Source organism: Meles meles, chromosome 9 (genome assembly GCF_922984935.1).
Source record: "Meles meles chromosome 9, mMelMel3.1 paternal haplotype, whole genome shotgun sequence".
Classification (NCBI taxonomy): Eukaryota; Metazoa; Chordata; class Mammalia; order Carnivora; family Mustelidae; genus Meles; species Meles meles.
Genome location: NC_060074.1, coordinates 59,569,648 through 59,590,000, shown reverse-complemented (window position 1 = coordinate 59,590,000; position 20,353 = coordinate 59,569,648). Strand labels below are relative to the sequence as shown.

Genomic DNA, 20,353 nt, shown 5'->3' with positions numbered 1-20,353 from the left:
TGGCAGGAAAAGCAGAAAATTGAACAGAAACAGATGGGGTCAATGTTGAAGGTAACCTGTAAAGTGAGTTTTAATCTGGATTTTAAAAGAGGTGAGATGTGAGATTTGGCTTGGGCAGCAGGAGTCCATCCCCAGATAAGTGGGGCAGATTATGGGGAGGGTAGGTGTCCACTGAGCAAAAGAACAAATAAAAACCTTTGAACTTGGGACACCTGGGTAGCTCAGTGGGTTAAGCCTTCGCCTTCAGCTTGGGTCATGATCCCGGGGTCCTGGGATTGAGTCCCACATCTGGCTCCCTGCTCATCAGGGAGTCTGCCTCTCTCTCTGTCTGCTGCTCCCCCGAATTGTGTGCAGGGTCTCTCTCTCTCTCTCTCTGACAAAAAAATAAATAAATAAATAAATAAATAAATAAATAAAATAAAATCTTTAAAATAAAGGCTAAAAAATAAAAACCCTTAGTACTTACTTTACTTCTTCTCCAGAACCAAGGCCGAGGAAGAAAGTCTATTCAGTTCCCTTACCACTCCCTCTGGCCTCACTAACCTCTGTGGCAGCTGGAGATACTGCACAAAGCCTCTGGCAACCCCCAAGAAGAGAATCACAGAGTATATGCCTAGGAGTTTTAGCACAAAGTCACGCCCTCTTTGCCAATTTACTAGTTATCTATTCATGTATAATAAAAGACCCCCAAAACTTTGGGGTCTATCTTAGACTTTGGCTACAGTAGTCTACAATCATTCACTATATGAAAATCAACTCCTCTCTTTCTAGAGGGTCCTGGTAGAGACAGAAAGCATGATCATGGAACGCCAAGCATATTAGTGTGCTAGGGCTGCTGTACCAAAGTAAGACAAACTGGCTATTTACACAACAGCAGTGTATTGTCTTACAGTTCTGGAGGCTGCAAGTCCCAGATCGAGGGACCAGCAGGGTTGGCCCCTTCTGAGCCTGTGAGAGAAGAACCTGGTCTGAGGTTCTCTCCTTGGCTTGGAGATGATCATGAACTTGTGTCTTTTACCTCCTCCTCTTTGTGTGCATGTCTGTCTCTGTGTCCAAATTTCCCCTTCTTATAACCGGTCATGTTAGATTAGAGCCCCCCCCCCAAGTACTTCTTTTTAACCCCATGACTTTTGTAAAGACCCTACTTCCAAATAAGACCACTTTCTGAAATACTGGGGATTAGGATTCCAACATGTCTTTTCTGGAAGAGTGGCATCCCATTATGAAGTGATATGGCAGGAGAGGGGCGCCTCGGTGGCTCCGTGGGTTAAAGCCTCTGCCTTTGGCTCAGGTCATGATCCCAGGGTCCTGCGATTGCGCCCCGCATCAGGCTTTCGGCTCAGTGGGGAGCCTGCTTCCTTTCTCTCTCTCTCTGCCTACTTTTGATCTTGTCAAATAAATAAAAAATCTTTAAAAAGAAACAACAAAACAAAAAGATGGCAGGAGAGCCTGAATGGTCGAGCAGGCACAAGAAAAACACATGAGCAGAGAGCTTAGTCTTCATGATGGCTTTCTGGATGTTTCCAGGTCTCTTAGGATACACCTGTAGCTTCACGGGAAGTTCTGGAGAGCCAGGTAACAGGAGGGAAGAGCAAGCCTTGTGCTAAATGAGCTGGCACCAGTCCTAAGTGGATGGCTTCTCCCATCACAGCCCCACCCAGGGATGCCCAGAAATCCGATAGAAGAGAAATCTTCCTAAGAGACAGAACTTTTACTACAGCTGTTTTTCCATTTTGTCCGGAAAGAGAGATGGCCTGATACAACATCAACACTGACTCACAGGTGGTGGCGAATGTGTTGGCCAGCTGGCTCCTTAGGGACTTCAAAAAACAAGACTGGAAGACTGGTGATAAAGAATTTGGGGTAGGGGAGATTTGGGAAAGAATACCTTGAAATGGGAAGAGTGGGAAGGTACTTGTGTCTCATCTGCATCTCACCTCCAGAGAACAAGTTTACCTGTCCCGTGGATAGCAGCCTTCCTCCCTCCAGCTTCCCCTTGCTGACTGTACAGTGCGCTGGGACAGGCATGGAGGTCAAGCAAGGGCTCAGCTGTATTGTCTTCCCTCCCCAAGGCTGACACGACTTGTGGCTTTCCTCCCCCACTGCTTTGTGTACAAACTGGTGAGAGAGCAGAGGTGAACACTGAGTTCCCAACATGGCACCATTCCCTGTAGTCTTTGTTGAACTTTTTTTTTTTTTTTAATAGAGTCTCAAATATCAGTAAAACTTTATTTGCTTCCTCTTTCACCTTTAAGAGAAAACTGGAGAAAGTAAAAGTGTTTTGTGTTTATAAAGATAAATGGCCTCTTTACCCAGAGAAGTTCAAAACCTCAAACAACAGAGAAGACAAGAGGACCCTTCCCCACATCTCCTGAACTGCCCTTGTCATCTTAGACAAAGTCTTCAGTCCACTGGCCTAGGACCCCGGATGTGGCCAATTCAAGATTGAGGGCCAAGAAATCAGACCAATCTGTGCCTGTGATATAAAGTTGAACAGAAGCTACACCAAGGGTCAGGTGCCTGTATTTCACAGGACACAGGAACCAAGCAGCTACTTACAAAAACAAAAACAAAAACAAAACAAGATTCATTTCAGGCACAACTTTTTTTGTTTGTTTTGTTTTTAAATCAGTAAAAGAAAATGGGCCCTAGAAGCTGCAGTGATGTAAGCAGCAGCAAGTGTGTGCATTAGTCTTTGTTTTGTTTTGGTTTAAATATGATTAAATTACCACATGCTGGCACACCTCATTTGCATGAAATTCTACACCATACATACTCATTGTAGTAAAATTACCCCCCTCCCTAATCCCAGGAGAAGAGAAACTACTCAGTAGGATAATTTTCACTGAAATCTAACCAAACTTCATTAAGCGGACTGTGACAAGATTATAAATGGTATGAAAAATAACATTTTCACATTTGGCCATCAACTTAAGGAAATGGCTTGCCTATACAGATTTTTATGATTTTTGTAGTTTTTAATATATCCTACCTTCATAGGGTCCTCAGAATTAAAGCATAATGAACAGGAGAGAGAAAAAAAAGAACACCCCTGAGGGCTAAGGCAGTCCTTGCTGGATGGCTCTTTTCACAGCCCCAGCTCACAGGTTCCAGAATCCCTATGACTCACCTTCTGAGCAGGTGGGAAAGCGAAGAGTGGATGGATTTGAGACACACTTGTAAAGGCGGATTTGAGGGGAAGTGGTGGCTGAGTGAATGTAGTAGGAGAATAAAGAAGAAAACCTGAGATGACTGAAGTTTTCAGTATTTGTGAATGGTGAACAGGAACGCTTTTAATGAAGACAGATGATTAGAGAAGGGCAGGGAGAAACTGACAAAGGAGTTCAGTTTGAGCCTCTGGAGGTGGGTGTGGGTGAGCCTGGGTAGGTGTCATGAACAACCAGTGGTCAAGAGGGGAAAAGATCCCTGAGATGGAAAGCAAAGTCAGCACTTGAGATAAAGGATGAAAACTTGAATTTATTCATAAGCATGTGTTAATGTCCCACAGGACTTTGCATGTTTAATCTTTTACCTCTATGGGCACAGAGGCTTTGCTTTTCCAGTGCAGTGAACCCAAGCTGAAGAGGCCTTCAAAGGGGTAGGAGTACTTATCCTCAAGAAAGGAAGTAAGCATCACGAGACCCTAAAGGCAAATGTTTACCAGAGTATTTTATACTGAAAGTGCCAAATGCAGAGGCCTCATCTAATCTTGTTCCACTTCTTTCTCCAGCAACTAGAAGAGGGTCTGGCATGGAGCAGCCACTCCAGTATTTGGGGGAGTGGGCAGAATAAATGGTAATAAGTGCCACAGAGGATAGGAGGGAAGGGTGGAAGGAAGGAAGGAAGGGAGGGAGGGATCCACAGGGCACAGGGGGAACTGAGGAAGGGAGAAGCCACGTTCAACCACTTTCTCCTCCCTAAACTCTCCTTGCAAGACCGAAAGATGGGAAGCCATGTGAAGTGACGGTTAAGAACACGGACTCTGTATTTAGGCTCCACGAAGTCCTAGCTGAGTGACTCTGACCAGTGACTTAACCTTTCTGTGCCTAGGCTTTCTTCCTGTAAAATAAACACAGTAAATCCTTAGAGTAGTTCCCAGGGAGGAAAGTAAGTTCCACATAAGTGTTATTGTTATTTTTGGCATCTTATGAGAAGGTAAGCCTGCAAGACAAGCTGGAAGTACCCTACGGAGGGCGAATTCAGCTACTTAGCCTTTAAGCGCCATTCACAAAGGAACAATCACCTTTTCTCTCCCTTTGCTTTCCAGAAGGTTTAAACACCCCCACAACCTCCCAAAAGACTTTCACAGCACAAGACAAAAGCCAGGGGTTTAGCTGGGCTGCCAGCAGCGAGCCGTGAGTTTGCAGACCCCATGGGAGGGCAGCGCCAAGGTCCCTTTCCGCTCCGGCGGACCACCGTGTGCGCGCCGGCTGCCAGGCGCTGGCTCTCCCCGGCTCCCGCTCTCGCAGCCCCGCCCGCGCGTCCCGGGGGCCCTGCACCCTGCGCGCCCCGGCTGCCGCCCAGCGCCCAGCACACGGGGGAGGCGCCTCTCGGGCGCCCTCCGGCCGGGATGCCAGTGCCCGGCGCCCGGCGCGCCTTCGCCCGCAGCCTGCCGGCGCGAGGCCTTTATACCGAGCGGGCGGGACGCTCACTAATGTTTAACTCGGGACAGAAACTTGGGAGCGCCGAGTGACTCCGCGGCCCGGAGCGGCGGAGCTGGACGCGCTTCCCTGCGGTTCGCCTGAGTTCTGCCTGCGCTTCTGCTCCCGGCACTCAGTTCCGGGCACACGCCGACGATGAAGGTGAGTGAGCAGCGCCTTTCCCTAACCCCAGGGTTGAATTGTAGGTGCTTCCTCACCAGATTCTCCCCCAAATGGACCCCGAAGCTGGAGGAACGCGACCAGGAGCTCCTCTTCGGTGGAGACTCCAGGGCCGCCCTCTGACAGGTGAAGGGACATCTCAGAGCCCCAGCCTGGCGCTCGGCCCCTCGGGGTTTCTGCTAGAACCAGGCGCCGAGCCTGGGAGGACGCAGAGAGCCACCCATAAAACGCCCGGTCGCACCCTCACTTGGCTTCTCTCTTACTTGGCTTCTGACGTGCAGGAGGCCGTAGAGAAGCAAACGCCAATGGGCTCAGCTGCCACAAGTTCAGGGGCAGCCACTCTTGCAACCTCCGCACTCCAAACCCTCTCCACCCACTGTGCCCCTCTTCCGATATTCGCCTCTGGGCAAATCCCGCTGCCTAAGGTGCAGCGCGGGCCCCGAGCCTCTACCTCTACCAGACTGGGGCAGAGGGCTCGCTCTAACTGGATATGATCTGACCGGCTTGCAGACGCTGTGGAAGGTGCTCCTGGGACTGCTGGGGCTTGCTGCGCTTGTCACCATCATCACCGTGCCCGTGGTTCTGCTGAACAAAGGCAGTAAGTTTGAAACATTTGCAAATGATAAGAGAGTTGGAGGCCAGTATAGGTTCTATCTTACCACACTAAGCACCCGGAGGAGAGCTAAGGATCGCGCTAGGGGCTTGGACCAGTGCACCAAGTTGTAACTGAGACTTCCCTGTTGGTGTGGCGGCTTCTAGGGAGTGGCTAGATGCCCTTGGTGGGGTCTTCAGTGTACAGGCTGCGAAAGCTTTAGATCAAAAATACATACTTCCTGAAATCAAGGAGAAGTCTTAAGATTTCTTTTTATTAAATTCAAGTTTAAATGTTTAAATTTAATATGATTTAAAGTAGAAAAAACCCAAACCTTTGTAGTTGTGATCTTCAAGGGGAAAGATGTGAAGTTTAAAGTTTTCGAACAGTAGTAAGGATGTCATAAGAAGAGGGGAAAAATAACAGAAGGAAAAGCCCCAAAAGACAGTTTTGAGAAAAGGCTTCATGGGGAACCCAGTTTCTTTTCCTTCCAGGATGATGAAAATCCATTAATCAGAGAGTTAAGATGCAGAGAAATAACTGCTTCACCATTTACAGGAATATGTCACAGTAAATCATAAAGCTGGTGTACACGGTAATATTCAGAGGTGGGTGGGATCAGTGATTTGGGTGGATTCTTTCATTTAAAGCTGCCTTCATTTTTTTCGCTTGCCTGATGCAGTTCAGCTCTAGCTCTTACTATAAAACCTTCATGTAATGGGATATGCATTATTGGATGCAAACAAGTTGAGAACATCTAGTTTGGGTTTCTTCTGGCCTTACTTTCCTTTTAAGTAAATATTTACTTTCGTTTCAGTATTACACATTCTAGTAAGCCAACTGAAGCATTCTCTCTGGATGGTCTAGTCAGCCAGGAAATGTGCAGATAGTGCTCACATACTGAGGGGTCTTCTGTGAATTGCAAGGGGACGGTTCAGAATTAGTTTGTGAAACTGTCAAGAGCTGTTTGCCTAGCAGTTTCAGGGCCAGGCAAAGGTGCCAAAGGTTAAGTACCTGAGAGTGCTGACCTATTGATAATGACTTTTAGTTAAGAAAGCAATGGTTAGCATCTGCCTTCAGCTCAGGTCACGATCCCAGGGTTCTGGGATCGAGTCCCGTATCAGGCTCCCTGTTCAGCAGAGAGCCTGCTTCTCCCTTTCTCTCCGCTGCTGCCCCTGCTTGTACTCTCTCCGTGTCTGTCTCTCTCTCTGTCAAATACATTAAAAAAAAAAAAAATCCTTAAAGAAAGCAATGGTTACCACCATTTAAGACAATTCAATGGCAGACATCAGTTCCCTTACATTTGACTTTGTTGTGTTAAAATGTAACTGTTTTCATAAAGTGATACTTCATATTTTGAAACAACCACACACACAAAGCTTAGTTGTAAGAATAAGTCATTCAGGGTGCCTGGGTGGCTCAGTTGGTTAAGCGTCTGCCTTCAGCTCAGGTCATGATCTCAGGGTCCTGGGATCGAGTCCTACATCGGACTCCCTACTTAGTGGGGAGTCTGCTCCCTCTACACCCTGCCCCTGCTCATGATCTCTCTCTCTTTCTCAAATAAAGAAATAAAATCTTTTTAAAAAAATGGGTCATCCATACCATCAACAAATATTCACATGACGTGCTAGGCACTGTGTTACTTGTTGCAAATACAAGGATTAAAGTTTATAAAGATCTCTGACCTCAAGAAGTTTACATCTACGGGGAGACAAATATGCAAAAAATACCCCGAAGTAACCTGGGTAGTCCATTTGTCTCCAGAACATCACTGAGGCAGCACAATATCACTGGAAGGATGGGTATAAAACTGTAATTATGAGCACTTTCCTTATGGAAAGTTGAAAGGAACACTGACCTTCGATAAGCCACTTGAAATAGGCAGTGAAATGTTCTAGGGGCCTGAGTCATGCAACTGCCTTCTAGGGGGTTTGGTCAAGTTAACTCTGGGGGGATTTTGCTTTGTCAGGTGGGGCATGCAGACTGGGCAGGGGCTGTCTTGCCATTTCCCTTAAACACCTAGTCTCTTCCCTAAATGAAATTTGGACAAATATTTCAAGAACATTCTTTTGATGAGGACTTCTCCAGAGATTCATGTGTCTTCATCTAAGCATCAGGATTCAATAAAATCATTTAGAGAGGCATAAGCAAACTTCCCTGTGGATTAGAAGGATTACTTCTGGGAATGTCAAGGAAGTCTTCTCAGGAGAAGTTTCTTCTGTGGGGATGCTCGAATAGTTAATATCAATGTCTGGAGATAAGGTTTTCCAGAAAATATAAATGCCTTATACGTCAAAGAGACACAAGATCATATCTATCCTCTAATTGGATCATAAAAGGACTCCTGGCAGAAGAGCAGGTTGGGCAGCAGCAAAAGGAGTTGATTTTAACTTGCAGATAATGAGAACTACTTAGAATTTTGCATATGCCTGGACTGTTGGGCATGACAGTGGGAATGTGGGTTGAGGGGGGGGCAAGGCTAAAGAGGAAACAGGGAAGTATCCCAGAAGACTGACGGTGCAGAGCAGAATTTGGAGGCTATCACGCTTCTCAGAAATGTGAACAATTAGGCTTCAGTAATTGATTAAACATAAAAAGAATGGGAAGGCTGTTCAGGGTGCTTCTTGGGTAACTGGGTGGATATGTGGTTTCATTGTGTGCTTTATTTACGCTTAAGAAATAACACCCCCCCCCATAAAAAAGAAATAACACCCAAGGTATTTCTTTTCTCATATTTATTAGTTGATATATATATATATGTATATATATATATATATGCATATTTCAGCAGAAAAGAGAAGCCATCTTGTTTCAACTCCTGCTTTATTATAGATGAAAACTCAGGAATGTGGCATTTTCACTAAATCAACAACCTCATTCCTGGGCTGTGTCACAATGAAGGACAGCATTCTTTTTTTTTCTTTTTTAAAGATTTTATTTATTTATTTGACAGAGAGAGATCACAAGTAGGCAGAGAGGCAGGCAGAGAGAGGGGAGGAAGCAGGCTCCCCACGGAGCAGAGAGCCTGATGTGGGGCTCGATCCCAGGACCCTGAGATCATGACCTGAGCCGAAGGCAGCGGCTTAATCCACTGAGCCACCCAGGCGCCCCGAAGGACAGCATTCTTACAAAGAATCCAGAGTCACCACCCAAGAAATGATCTCCATATTGTCAATCTATGTTTTGAAGTTAAAAAAAAAAAAAAAATACCATGAAGGAAAAGAAGATAGGAGGTGGGAGAAAGGAAAGTTGAATGGAAAGAAAAGGACGGAAGAAAAGAAGGGGAGGGAGGAAGATTTTGACAGAAAAACAAAGTCCTTGATCCTGTGGAAAGCTAAGAAATAAACAGCCAAAAGGAAGGAGGAAGAAATGAGCAAACCGAAGTTCATACCCCTGAGAGGTTGGTTTAAGAGAAGGTTAAGTGTTTCCATATGAAACAATGTCTTAAGCAGAACTAAACACACCCAGAAGAGAGAGGAGAGAGACAGGCAGAGAGGCATGAGCTTAATACTACTGTGTTGTTTTTTTTTTAGAATAAAAACTCCCTGAGGTCAAGAATTATGCATTTTGTCCAGCAAAATTAAAAGTTCACCTCTTTCTGTGTGTGTAATAAAAGATTGTATGTTTGTTTTGAACCCTTCAGATATCCTATTATAGAAGGATGTTATATTTAAACATTCAATTCCCCAGTCATCAGTAAAATAGATAAATATACTTTACTTTTAATGAAAGTATAGCAATCCTCATGGTTTGCAGGTAATAAAACCTCTGACTCAGTATTTGTGATCCCTTTACTTCCCCTTTCATCTCATATTACAGGCTATGCTTTTGAAATATTTGTCAGATAGTTTTATTATTGAGCTGTCACTCATCAAATAGTTTTATTATTGAGTTGTTATTTGTCAAATAGTTTTATTACTGAGTTTTATTATGGGACAGAAACATCTATGTTGTTCTTTTGTTCTTTTCACCGTGTTAGCAGTAAATTTCCTCCACATCTTTTTTCAGTTCATAGGAAATTTGACTGCTCACCCATCCAGCAGTAATAAAAGGAAACCCAAATGTGAAGGAGACAGGAATAATCAGAGAAAGAAAAGATAGCATCTATGAAGTTTGCCTGATCTATTCCCGGTTTAAAAGCCCATAAGTGAGCCTGAATGAAAGCTTTGTGTATTTCAGAGGTCAATTTCTAAACAGTGAGCTCTGTAAAAGCTCAAGTTGACTTCAGCTGGCTCAGCTGACTATTGTCTACCTTTGTCAAGTGCTCATGAGGTCAGTGGGTTGGTCTTCTTCAGGTCAGCGATTGTGGTTCCCTAGCCCCAGTATGTGCCTTAAATTTCTCTCATAAGCATCTCGCATCTCAACCCAAAAGGGATCAGAGAGGAAAAAGGGAAGACTGTTTGCCCAGTTGATGGATAGAGAAAGACAGTATAAAATGACTGGCTAAAGCCAGATCCGTGTACTTAACAAAGTGCTAGGGGAAAAAAGTCCTTGGGAAAAGTGACTGCAAGCACATGCAGGACCAACTTGCTTATGGAAGACAAGGCATGTGGACCTGTAATACCAGTTAACATGTGTTCACTCTGTGCCAGGCACTGGGCTGAGGGCTTTCAATGTACTTCTCCTTTGATCCCTAAGACCACCCTTTGAGAGAGGTTCTATTATCATCTCCATTTGTACAGAAATGTAAATTTTACTTTGAGAGGTTACTTTAGGGATTTATGACTGCATAATGAATTCCCCCAACACCTAGAATGACAGACATTTATTATCTCATGCTTTCTTCCGGTCAGGAATTAGGCAGTGGCTTAGCTGGGAGGTTCTAGCTCTAGGTTTCTCACAAGGTTTTAATCAAGATGTCATCTGAAAGCTTGACTGGGGCTGGTGGATCCAAGTCCAAGCTCCATCCTGTGACTGTTAGCTAGACATCTTGGTTCCCCACTGTGTGGGCCTTTCCATGGGGTGGAAAGAAGGAGCCAAGAGAGCGACCAGGTAGGAAGCCACAAGCCTTTTGTGACCCAGCTTCAGGAGCAATACACCATCACTTCTGCTGTATTCTGTTGCTCACCCAAGCCAGCCCTGATACCATGCGAGAGGGCAGGACACAAGGGCATGAGTGCTAGTAGCTGAGATCCCTGGGGATCCCTCGGGATCTTCGTAGAAGCTGGCTATCCAAGAAGTTAAGGAACTTGCTCAAAGCTCCGCAGAGTTGAGATTCACACGCAGGCAATGTGACTCTACAGCTGATGCTCTTAAACTCCAAATCATTCTGCTGGTTTTGAGCAAATATAAATTTATGTGGCCATATTAGCATAAAGTTACAATTTCCCATGTATCTGCCCAGATGTCCTGAAGATGCCAAGTGTCCTGAAGAAAAATTCCTGCTTCTTTTGACTCCATTCCTGTAGAAAGCTGTAGACAGGGAGTGACATCCTGCTCAGGGTTGACATGCCATCCTTTGGAGGGGTCTTACTACATATTTTTCATAGGTAGTAGGTCCAGATTTGCTTCTTGAGCTCAGTTACACCTACTTTGTTTCTAATGCATATTATAGTATTTTATTTTATCTTCACAGAACAACCCATTAAGGTATTAATATCTTGAGTTGTTACATTGAAGAAATGGAGGCATAGAAGTTTAGGGCTTTGTGAGTAAGTCCTACAACTTGGAAATCCAAACCTTCTGACTTTTAGCCTTTCCTGAGTCTGCTAATTTCCACTCATAGCTGTTTTAAAGAAGTGCTTCGGTGGAAATTTTTGTAAGTGAATGATTAATCACAGCTTTATGGTTTGACGCTAACCCATCATTGTTATAAATCAATTATCTTGTAAGTATTTTTACCTTTAGTCTTCATAGCTCCACTATGACCTCCAAAGGAGGGTGTGTTTCTCAATCTAAGAGTAAACTAAAACTACAAAATCAGACTCCTGAGTTAGCTGTATTATTTTTGCCAAGTACTGTTTTCAGCTTTACATTTTACTTCAAAATTCTAACTTCCTAGGAAGTTTCTTAAACTTAATGATAAACTCTTGGCTCTAGTTACCCGTATACATTCATGTGCACATTTCTTCATTATTTGGTTCACGGGGTAAGCAAGTGGCTGCATAAACTTGGGACACATATTTCTGCATCAAAGGCCCAAGAAGCACGATAATTCCAGCCAGAGCCAAAGCCTGCTGTGACCTTGTTCCTGGCACCCTGAGGACTATGGAAGGAAGAGGGAGCAGGAGGGGTATCAAGTGGGAACCCCTGCATACCCCATCCCTGACTTTACACTGGGTCCTCCAAAACTGGTTGGGAGGCCCCAGTGGCCTTGACAGCATCTCTGTGGGGTTGAGACTGCCTCTTCTTGTCTTCCTCCGTTTTTTTCAAAGCCTGACCTGCTCAAGCTCAGGTCCGTGAATTTCATGGATGGCTCTATTCCCCTGTTATTTTCCTTTTTTCTTTTATTTTGGGTAGAAAACTTGTACTATAAGACTTAAAACCTCTTTGGAGCTGTGATCTTGTGGTGGCCAGATTTGGGATTTGTTAACTCACCAACATGTCTGGAACAGTTACTGCGTGTCGGGGTTATCATGAGTCTAGGAGAGCTGGCCGTAAACAGTAGAAGGGGGCTTCCTGCTCCCATGGACCTTTACCATCCATGGGGGAAGCAGGGGGTAGGTAAGCACCTGAGTGACTTCAGACAGGAATAGTGCTAGGACAAAAATGAAGGGTGATAGAGAAGGCAGAGGGACACAGAAAGGAGTTTCTTTTTATTCCATGCATGAATGTGGATGATCTCAATTCTACTTTTAAAACATGTCTCTGACTCCTTCGTACATAATCGAAGCAGGTGGGGGGCATTTGTGAGATGATGGCAGACTGGAGGGGGGGCAGTTTTGGAGAGGTAAAAAAAAAAAAGAGAGAGAGAGAGAGAAAACAGGATGGACTTTGAAAGTAGACAGTGTGTGGTGGAAAGCAAAGAGGGAAGGAAGGAGCACAGATAAGGATGATTCTTGAACAGCTGTCTGCGTAGTCCAAGTGGAGAACTTTCTTGTGCTCTCAGGGCTCTGTCTTTCCCATGGGAAAGCCTCTGCTTCAGGGATCAGGAGGAAGTGCTCAGGCCGGCCTTCTCCACAGATGGTGATTCTCCAGTTCAGCAATATTTATGGAACATCTTCTACATGCTAGGCACTTTGTTACCCACGAGAGATATAACAATGATAGGTACGGCCCTTATCCTCGAGCAATTCCCAATACTAAAGGAAGCATAAACATTAACTATAGTAAAAAGGGCTCAGTATCCTTCTAGTAAATGATCAAAGTACTAGGGAAGCACTAAAGGGCAGTGATAAATGTTGTCCGGGGAAGTCTGTACAGAAACCAAACAGGCATAACGGTTTAATAATTAATGGGCCCAAATACACTCTTTCCAATACGGGAGCCACCAGACTAAGTCCCTGGCACACAGTTCATCACCGTGTTTTGCCCTCAGCAATTACGGCCCCTGATTCTGTAGGAGGACTGTGTCAAACAGAATGTTTCTGGCTGCAGGTAAACAGAGTACCTGCCCAAAACTTGTTTAAATGATAAAGTGTTCCAGGGCGCCTGGGTGGCTCAGCTGGTTAAGCATCTGCCTTCAGCTCAGGTCATGATCTCAGGGTCCTGGAATGGAGCCCTGCCTCCAGCTGGCTCCCTGCTCAGCTGGGAGTCTGCTTCTCCCTCTCCGTCTGCCCCTGGGGCTCCCACCCACCAACGCATGCTGGCTCTCTCATATAAAATCTTAAACAAACAATGTTAACTATACCGTGTTACTATTGTCCTATTATTAGCCTCTAACATAACTGGATGCATAGAAGTGGGGCAGTTCTTGAGTTTAACGCAGTGGTCCAACAACGTCCTCAAGGGCCTGGCATCTTTCTGTCTTTTCAGCTGCACTCCTCCTCAGACTTATGTTGGCTTATGTTCTCAAGCTTGTCCTCTCAGGGTCGAGTATGGGTGTCACAGAAGCGAATCATTTGTTCACACAACTATTTCCCAGGATGGAAATGATACTTCCTCATTCACAGTCTGTTCTATCAGGGAGGGATAGCTTCTCCAGAAGTCCCTAGGCCTAAGGCAGACATTCCCTCACATCTTATTGGCCAGCTTTGTGTCACTCATCCATTCTAATCTAGTCACCAGCATGGGGAATGAAGGTTGGCTTCTGGATTTTGCATGTGTGTGTGTGTGTGTGTGTGTGTGTGTGTGTGTGTGTACTGGATTAATCAAGACTCATCTGTCTGGGATGAGGAGGAAACACCTTCCTTAACACATGGAAGGGGAAGGAGAATTACCTAAGTTGAGCTGGGAATTCCAAAAGAAAGAAATGGGTGGGGCGGAGGGTTTATGCTGGCATATAATATATTTTATCATTGCTTTCTTTTCATTAGATTGAAAGATTTAATTCGCTAACAAAAAAAAATGGATGTCAAGCCCACTCTGATCTCTGAAGTATCTGATCATATAACTTTCCTTCCCCTCTTCCCACTTGCTTTCCTAACCACCTAAATTTATTGCACAGCATACTGTTCCGATGTTGTGTTTTCTATCCTAAAGGCGTTTTGAGCCCAGTACCTGCTCTAATTTGGCATCTAACATGATTAAGAACCGGGAGGAATTGATTTGAAATGTTTAAGATACAAGTCTGAGACAGTAGAGCAGGTCCGAAATATCTGAGGGGAGTTACTCTCAATTTTTTCATTAAAAGCCCATATGAATTGTTGTATTTTATCCAATTAAGAATGCAAAAATGTAGTAGAAACAGTCAGCAAAAAATAAAAAGCAATGTTTTAAAATACATGGTAAGCATTAGACCTGCAACAGTTGACCCAGGAAAGTAGGATTTGAAATAACTAATGGGCATAAAAACAAAATAGAATCAGTAAATAAAAGCAAACAAAATAACTTCATTGGGTCTGGATTTGATGACCCAAATCTTTATTGTTAAATCTCCGGGTTTGGTGGGGTGGGGGAGTTAGTTAATCTACATGGTAATGACTTTTTGCAGATGAAAGTGGTTTGACTGTACTGAAAAGAAAATCTAGAACCCGGTATCAGTGACTTCTTGTGAGGCCTGGCAATCCCAGGCTCCCTACCTCCTCCCTTACTCACGCTGCTGGTGGGCTCTGTCGTGTGTCTTCCTGCCCCAAGCCCCCAGCATCCCCTCAGCTGACAACCTGCCTTCCTATTTTAATGAGAAAAGAAAGGCCCTCCCAAGAGAGGCTAGCCTCCATTCCCACCAGCCCCTCTGAGCCCTCACCTGCCTTGGCCCATCCTAGGGCCTTAGGCAACTTTTCCAGCACCTGCTAGAGGCCAGACCCTCCTTTGGGCCCAGAATCCACCCCTTTTGCTTTGCATAGAAATAGGGCTCTGGCTATTTCTCCTGCTCTCTGCATCATCATTTTCTCCTCTCCATCTAATTGTGCTATAACCTCTCACGAAAGGAAAGGAAACAAGGGAGCGGGGAGGAAAGGAGAATCCTCTCAGGATCTCACATCCCTGCCAACCTCCCAGTCCTTCTCCCTGCTCTCTTTACCACAAAACTCCTCAAAGAGCTTTGTCTTATCTCTGTCTACAGTTCCTCTTCCCATTCTCTCTTAAACCCACTAGAATGAGGCTTACCCCCACCCCGCAACTGAAACAGCTCAGTTCTCCTCAAGGTCCCTAACGTGTGTGTTGCTAAAATCAAAGCCCAGTTCTATGTCTGTGACTCACTGTCTTGTCACTTGGTCTTCCTTCTTTTCCCCCTCCCTCTGGGTTTCTACTCTTCTCCTGGTGTTCCTTTTACCTCACTGCATGTCCCCCCTTCCATTCTCCTTAGAAGTTTCTCTTCATGTCTGACTTCTAACCTTGAACCCAGCAGGGCTGCATTCTGGAACTTCTTCCTTCCTTCTTCCTTCCTCCCACTGGGTGATCTCATGTAATCCCGTGGCCTTAAGTACTATCTATTAACCCGACAAAGCCCCAATCATCAGACCAGACCTCTTTTTAAAACTCTACATGTATATATGAGCAGGTATCTCCATTTGGATGTTACTGGCATCTCAAAGCAACATCCCCCCAAAGTCCTGTCAAACCTATTTCTCCCTTATGGCACCTTGTCTCAGCACATAGCAATGCCGTTTCTCTAGTTGCCAAGCCCAGATCCATGAAGCTTTTCTGAACTCCACAGAGTCATTTATACTCAATATCCAGTTGGCCCAGCAAAATCTTATCAGTTCTGCTCTCATGTTCTTTGAAAATTTGGCCATATCTCACCACCTCCACTGCTACCGCCCCCCCAGGCCCAGATGTCCATCACCTTTTCCTTGAATTCTTGCCAAAAACCTCCCAATTTCTTTAAGCTTCCACAGTGTGTTCTCACTACAACAGAAGGTGACCAAGGGGACCAGAATTCTAAAATGACTCAGGTCATGATCTCAGGTTCCTGGGATCATGCCCCACATGGGACTTCATGCTTCACAGGGAGTCCCTCTCCCTCTCCATCTGCCCCTCCCCCTGCTCATGCTCTCTTTCTCCCTCAAATAAACAAATAAAATCTTTAAAATAAAATAAAATAAAATGACTCTCCAAATTTCCTCCTTTCCCCCATGTAAATCTCTGAGATCGTGGATATGATGGATTTAATTCTGGTGAATAGGTTGTGTTCTGTGGCACAGTCCACTTCAAGAAAGGGAGATTATCTAGGTGGGCCCGACTGATCACATGAGCCTTTAAAAAAAAAAAAAAAAAAGTAGAGTTTTTCTGGCTGCTCACAGAAAGGGTAGTCAGAGATTTTTGAGGCACAAAAAAGATTTTTCACACCATTGCTGATTTGGAGGGGCCCATGTGACAAGGGATCTGAGGCCTCTCAGAAGTGAGAGCAGACTTTGGCTGGTAACCAGCAAGGAAACAGTGACATCGCTCCTACAACCATGCAAAACTGAATTCTGCCAACAACCTGCATGAGCTGGGAAGCAGCTTCCCCCTTACCATACCCTTCCCACTCCCACCCCCAACCCCGGAGCCTCCAAATGAGGATGAGGGCTCAGTGTGGCCAAAGCCTGGATTTCTGCCTTGGGAGACCCTGGGCAGATAAGCCAGCCATGCCAGGCTACAAGTCCCACCCACAGAACCCTGAGCTAATATGAGGTGTATTAAGCTACTGTTAAGCAGCAACAGAAAACTGATCCAGTGACCACTTTGAACAGAGGTCCGATCACATTCTTCTCTGCTCAGAAGAACTGCATGACTCCCCATCTTTCAGAGCAAACACCGAAATCCCCACAAGGGCCTAAAAGGCCCCTGTGACCTGAGCCTCCGCGCTGCCCCTCTGAGTTCCTCCCCTGCTCCTTCCTCATCACGTTCACCCATCCTGCCTCCGAGGTTCCAAACCTGCAGATATTTTGCCAGGATCCCTCTTCCCTGGGACTGTCTGTTGTTTACCCCCTTACCTCCTTCAGGTATCTGCTAAAATACCACCTTATGCTTGGGGCCTCCCCTCACCAAATTACTGAATACAGCACTCTCTCCAAACCTGACACTCCTTTTTCCCCTCCCAGCTTTATTTTCTCCACGGCACCTATGACCACCTAACCTATGGCATTAGGTACTTAGTATTTGTTCCTGTGCCTCCCACCGTTTGAATGTAAGCTTCCCGGGAGTAAAAGGTTTCCTGTTTTGTTCATGTTTTCCATATTTTGTGTCTCTAGGGGCCAAGAATATTTTTTGATTAACATTTGAATGTTGCCCTGATTCTGATTAAAATAGTTATATTCATAAATATGGAGTCAAGTGACCCATTTGTCTAGTACCTCCTGTGTATAGAGTCCAATGCTAGCAGCTGTCTGATGAAGAGGAAACAAGTCATCCTTCCAGCTAACTTATAACTTGTTTAGTTAAGACATGATTGTCCAGATTAAATATTCAAATAATGATATAAAATTACCTGATTAATTGGCCAAACATATTGTACAGATAATAAACTCTGAAAAAGACCAGGAAGGAGAAATGGGTATGGTGTAAGTAGTGAGGGGTAGACCCAGAGACAGGAGGAGGAACAGTGAGAAGATGAAGACCACAGATGTAAATTAGTGATTTGAGACGTTTGCTGATAAGATAAACACAGGCAGAGAAATGAGATGGCAGCACAGTCAGGTAAATATTTTTTCTGATAGCTGCACCCCGTGTCTGCTTAAGGGCAGGGCAGAAGGGAGCAGCAAAAAGACACTGGATCCTGAGGGAGTAGAAAAGAAAACCTGTCCCTTGGGATAAAGAAGACAAAGATTGGAGGCACAGGTTGGGCCCACTTTTATCTCCAAGTGCTGAGGAAAGGGTGGAGGTGTGGTGGGAGGGTCATAGTACGGACATGGGGAGCATGGCGGGGGTTGGGGGCAGAACCCCTCAGGGTGGCTTTCGCTATAAAGGAAGAGTCATTGTATCTTTTTATTGGATGACTTCATACTCATGAAAATGGGTACTGCAGGGCCCCAGTTATTCAGGGTTCCTTATGTCTTACATCTAGAAAGCATGAAAAGAAAGGAAGGAAAGAAACTTACTATAAGTTCCTACCTTTGGAAGAGAGAGTGGGGGTGGTACAACCTCCTTTCCAGGAAGTCACGAAGTTGTCTTTTTTTTTTTTTTTATTTCTTTTTTTTTATTCGTTTTAGGAAGGTGGGGAGGGGTAGGAGAGGGACAGAGAATCCTCAGGCAGACTCCTTGCTGAGCATGGAGCCAGACTCAGGGCTCCATCCCATGACCCTGAGATCATGACCGGAGCCTAAAACAAGAATCAGACGCTAAACCAACTGAGCTCCGTGGACGCCTCTCAAAGTCGCCATTTTTAGTAACGGTCTGGAGAGTAAATGCTGTGGTTTTCTAAAAAATAAATGGTACCCCTTAGATTTTGCAGCACTAGGACCAATTATGTTCTGATACAACCTACCAACTCCATAAGTCCAAATGATACCCCCAACCCATCTGTCTGGATTCATTGCAAACATTGAGTTTGAACACTTCCATAATGCCTAATGTATCTGAAGCGGTTCACAGAAACTGCCTGTATAGCTTCTACCATGTGCAGCCACCCTCCCAAACACTTGGGTTGTTTAGAAGAGTGGTTGTAACCACAGGGTTCCGAGCCTTCAGGTGTAGCTTTTTGGGGCTTAGTAGTCACGCAACTTGAGTCCGCTTACCCTCTAGGCCTGTCTGCACCTCAGTTTCCTTACCTGTAAAACTGAGATGAGAATAACTTACTAAGTGTACAATGCCTGGAACAGCCCAGCACCCTGGAATAAGTCTGTAGTTATGATTCTTTATGTATTTTTAACTTTTTTATTCTTTTAACAGTCCCAGAGACAAGCACTCTAATTACACTTGTCTCACGCTCTTGAAAGTTTTGCCTGGAGAATTCTGGGAAGGGCAATCTTTGTGGCAGTTTTGTTTTCCATTGAGCATCTTTCCTCGTATCCTAGAAGACAAGCACTTATCACAGAGTCGCCTTGTTGATTATGCCTATACATCTTTCGGGAAAGTTCTTCAGTGATTCAGTATTAGAGCTTGCAGCATCACCAAAGGCTGATGTCCTCTAATCAGTTTTTCTTTCTAGCACAAACTAATCTTTCTCGGTTTGCATGGTAACACCTTTTTTTGATGTCCCACTACAACTACTTGAGTATTTTTCAAGGGAAAACAGCCCTTGCTACAAGGGCTGAATGTTTCATGGGCCTGTGAATCATTTATCCAGTAGTTCATAGGTTTCCTCCTTTCAGCTCTTTCTCATCACCTGGGATTACACTGGCTTAATGTCAGTCAACATCCTGGGACATAAAAGTCTTATAAATATGAATGTCGGCCATTATCCTACCTGTCTTATTTATTCTCAGAAGAATCCTAACAAGGGGAGAGGAAATGACTATAGATAATAAATAAATGAATAAATAAATAAATAAATCCTTTTCCATTTCAAAGAGGAATAAAGCCACTCAGATGTCCTGTTTGGTTCAGGCTTCCGGTGTGGGCTACACTTCCTGACTTATTCCTGGGGTCAAGGCAGAGTGAGTAGAGCAGTGTAAGCTGGGTTTAGATCAGGAAGTCCCTCTGACCTTGCACTTCTTTGCCAGTGGCTGCAGATCTCTTCACCTCGACCTGAATTTTGAAGCATGAATATTCTGCCCACTTTCGCTTTTCTGTATATATATATTGGAGTCTTATGGTGATGTTCTTACTGTCTCAAGGCAATTAGAGTTTCAACCTCAATCTCTTAAAATCAATCTTGGGAACAGTTATGTTTTTGTTATATTTTGTATTTTTGTTTCTTACAATTCCTGAGGAATTTCTACACAGTGTCATCAAAGAAAAGCTAAGTGTGGCCACTGTTGTTTCTAAATAAAGTTTTATTGGAACACAGCCACGTCCATTCAATTACATGTTGTCTGTGGCTGTTTTCAAGCTACAGGCAGACTAGAGTAGTTGCAAGAAAGATGCATGACCCACAAAACCTGAAACATTTATGGTTGGCTCCTTAAGGAGAGGTTGCCAAACCGAGGTCTAGATATTGGATGTTTGGAGCCAGAAAAGACCTTATTTGATAGGCAAAATGTGTAAGTTTTTATATTGTTAAATTATGGTGGTGTGAAAAATACAGAAATCACACTCGTTTTCTCGGAAGAGGGATTTAATATAAAAAGCAGTTGCACAGATTAGAGAGCAGAAGAGAAATTCTGAAGTAACTCAGAGACAGAAGCTGCAGGAATGGCTTACTTTTGGGGTCGGGAACAAAGATGAAGGACACAGAGGGTCTGGGCTCAAAACTCAAAGGGGTGTGAGGCACCCAGCTGCTTTGGCCACCACTGGGAGGCATGACGAGGAAGGTTTGGGCATTCCGAAGGAGCTAGAGACTGAGCCAGATGCTACTTCTGGGCACATGCTAAATGGATCA

The 20,353-nt window shown here is 44.6% G+C and overlaps 1 protein-coding gene across 1 annotated transcript in view; it reads left to right on the top strand.

Moving 5' to 3' along the window:
- The first annotated feature begins 4,615 nt into the window (after positions 1 to 4,615).
- The window catches only part of DPP4 (dipeptidyl peptidase 4), an 80,850-nt gene continuing 65,112 nt past the window's right edge, over positions 4,616 to 20,353 (top strand). Inside the window, exons 1-2 of the mRNA XM_046018390.1 lie at positions 4,616 to 4,802; positions 5,331 to 5,418. Coding sequence (XP_045874346.1) covers positions 4,797 to 4,802; positions 5,331 to 5,418 — 94 coding nt within the window. The 5' untranslated portion in view covers positions 4,616 to 4,796. The remainder of the gene's footprint in view (positions 4,803 to 5,330; positions 5,419 to 20,353) is intronic.